Here is a 2,423-nt window from a genome sequence, read left to right on the forward strand (position 1 = left end):
TATACAGGCTTCCTCATTTCAGATGCAACCCCCCCCCCCCCCTATTATTAAGCCCTGCTTACTGTATCAAAGCCTGACACTTTAGCTGGAAGGTCACAGGTCACCTCACACGTGACGATTGCTTGTCAATTACCCGAGGCCAAACACTGCATAATTAGAAGGCAGAGAGTGTGGGAGGCTGGACTGGCAAATGTCAGATTTGAAGGGAACTCTGACACTGGTTGCCTCAGCAATGGCAGGTTGCTTCTATTATTAGAGAAAGTGTAAGCATGGGCTGCAAAAGAACAACACTATAAAAAAACTGCCTAAAAATAAATGTGCTTTTATAAGGAACACTTCATTTTGTACTCATGTTTTAGCTGAATTTTCTTCATTGATAATCATTGGTTTCTTAGATAGAATAATGTTCTATTCTGCAAAGGGTCACATAACATTTAAATTAACACTACAGGCTTAGCTAATTCCCTTTAGTAACTATATTCAAACCTGCCATGAAGGTTCAAATATGACTGGGATATTGGCAAAAGCAACTTTATTAGATTAATACATCAGATTTTAACGGAACTGTTAGCGACTGAATGTCCCAACATAAAAATTAGGGATGCATCGATATATCGGCCGAAAATTGCACTTTTGCTAAAATGCCGAAAGTGCCGTTTTCTTGCCGATATAGTGGTGTATCCTATTCCCTCCTCCCCGCTGGGCGCTGCTCTGTGTCCCCGCGGGGAGGAGAGAAACGGTGACGGCCGGCCGAGTGCTGTGAGCGGGCGGCGTCTCTCCTCCCACACGGCTCAGCCTCCTGGCACAGATCGGAAGAGCGGTGTGGGGGCGGAGACAGCCAGCGTGCACAGGAGGTTGAGCTCTCCTCCCTGCACCGCTCGCTCAGCCTCCTGTGACAGCTGTCAGGATGGAGAGCAGGTAGAAGCAGTTGGTGATCAGCTATTGCTGAGTGTTTGTAAATAATTGAGGACAGAGTATGTTTACTATATCACCAATTATGAATGAATGGGAAGTGATTTACATCACCTCCTGTTCATTCATGATTGTGGTTATAGTAAACATACTCTGTCCTCATGTTATCAATGAACAGGAACACTCAGCATAGAGGATTCCTGTTCATTGATAACATGGGGCTGCAGAAAAAGAGATTTGAAGGACACAAAGTCCTCAATCTCTTTTTCTATTTTAAAAAGGGAAATATCAGGGGTCTGTTTAGACCTCCGATATTTCCCCAAAGCCTCTAGAAGTAAAAAATTAAAATATTTAATAGAAATTAATAAAAATAAAATAAACATTTTTTTTTAAAGTTTATAAAAAAAATAAAATGTTAGAAAAATGATGTAAAAAGTTAGAATCAAAAACATTTTCGGTTTCGGCCTGACTTTTTTTTTTCATTTCGGTTTTGAAATTTTCATTTCGGTGCACCTCTAATACAAATCATATCTCCCCTGGGCAGAACTTCATACTGACAGTTGCCCCAGATAACTTTGCTTCAGGCTAGATGGGTCATACCTACCCCGCTTTCTGACTGTGAAAATATTCTTCCTCTGTTGACATCCTTGTTTCTGGCTGTTCTTGCTGGACATCAGTTAAAGCAGGAGTCCGCTGATACTCTGCTAGTCCTGGTTCCAATGAGGAAGAAGGATTTGCAGACAGCTGAACATCAGCAGTGTTTTGATACACAGGAGTTTGATTATCCACCACCTTCTTAAATGAATCAAAATGCATTGCCCAGAGATCCTGTTGCTCAGCCTAAAAAATGTAAGATGACAGAAAAATTAGTAATCAAAATAGGACTATGTCACTGTAAAAGAATCCCCCCTTCCGACCCCCCACCCCAAACAAGTGTCTTCATTTTTGTCAGTTCCTTTGTTCTGCACGCCTTAGATGCCACAGTGAAGCTATACAACGATGTTCTAAAATTGTGAAGGAACGACCTGCCCCCTCTCACAATGCCTGTGTTCTGTTTACAGTGCTAGTGCAGAAAGAATTAGTGTTATCTGCTGAATACACTGTATACAAGTGGACCATTAAAAGTAAAAACGGGACTATTGATGATCCCAGTACAGCTCTCAGGTGAAAGCAAAAGAACATTGAAAAGTTTTATATTTGCAATAAATTTGCCTGGCGGCACTTGTCCTTCAACCACCTTCCAGACTGCCAAATTCTAAAATAACAGCAAAGCAAGGGAGGTAGATATGTATTTCTAAGTATCTGCAGAAACCACACGTGGGTGGCCAATGTAACGAATGAATGGCTGTGATCTGTAATTACAGGCACAATGTACATAGCCAACCAGAGTGACAATCACAGCAATCAGAAAGTAGTTCATTAAATTATGGGACAGTTATTTAACCCTTTCACCCCCCCCCCCCCCCCCCCCCGCCCCCTGAATGCATGTGTTTTTTCATTGGTAGATCTCA

The 2,423-nt window shown here is 41.8% G+C and overlaps 1 protein-coding gene across 1 annotated transcript in view; it reads right to left on the reverse strand.

The window, feature by feature from the left end:
• CCDC66 (coiled-coil domain containing 66) overlaps positions 1–2,423 on the reverse strand; it is a 37,789-nt gene that overhangs the window by 15,276 nt on the left and 20,090 nt on the right. Inside the window, exon 10 of the mRNA XM_018556274.1 lies at positions 1,517–1,752. Coding sequence (XP_018411776.1) covers positions 1,517–1,752 — 236 coding nt within the window. The remainder of the gene's footprint in view (positions 1–1,516; positions 1,753–2,423) is intronic.

The sequence above is a fragment of the Nanorana parkeri genome, unplaced genomic scaffold (assembly GCF_000935625.1).
Source record: "Nanorana parkeri isolate BGI_ZX_2015 unplaced genomic scaffold, ASM93562v1 scaffold231, whole genome shotgun sequence".
NCBI lineage: Eukaryota > Metazoa > Chordata > Amphibia > Anura > Dicroglossidae > Nanorana > Nanorana parkeri.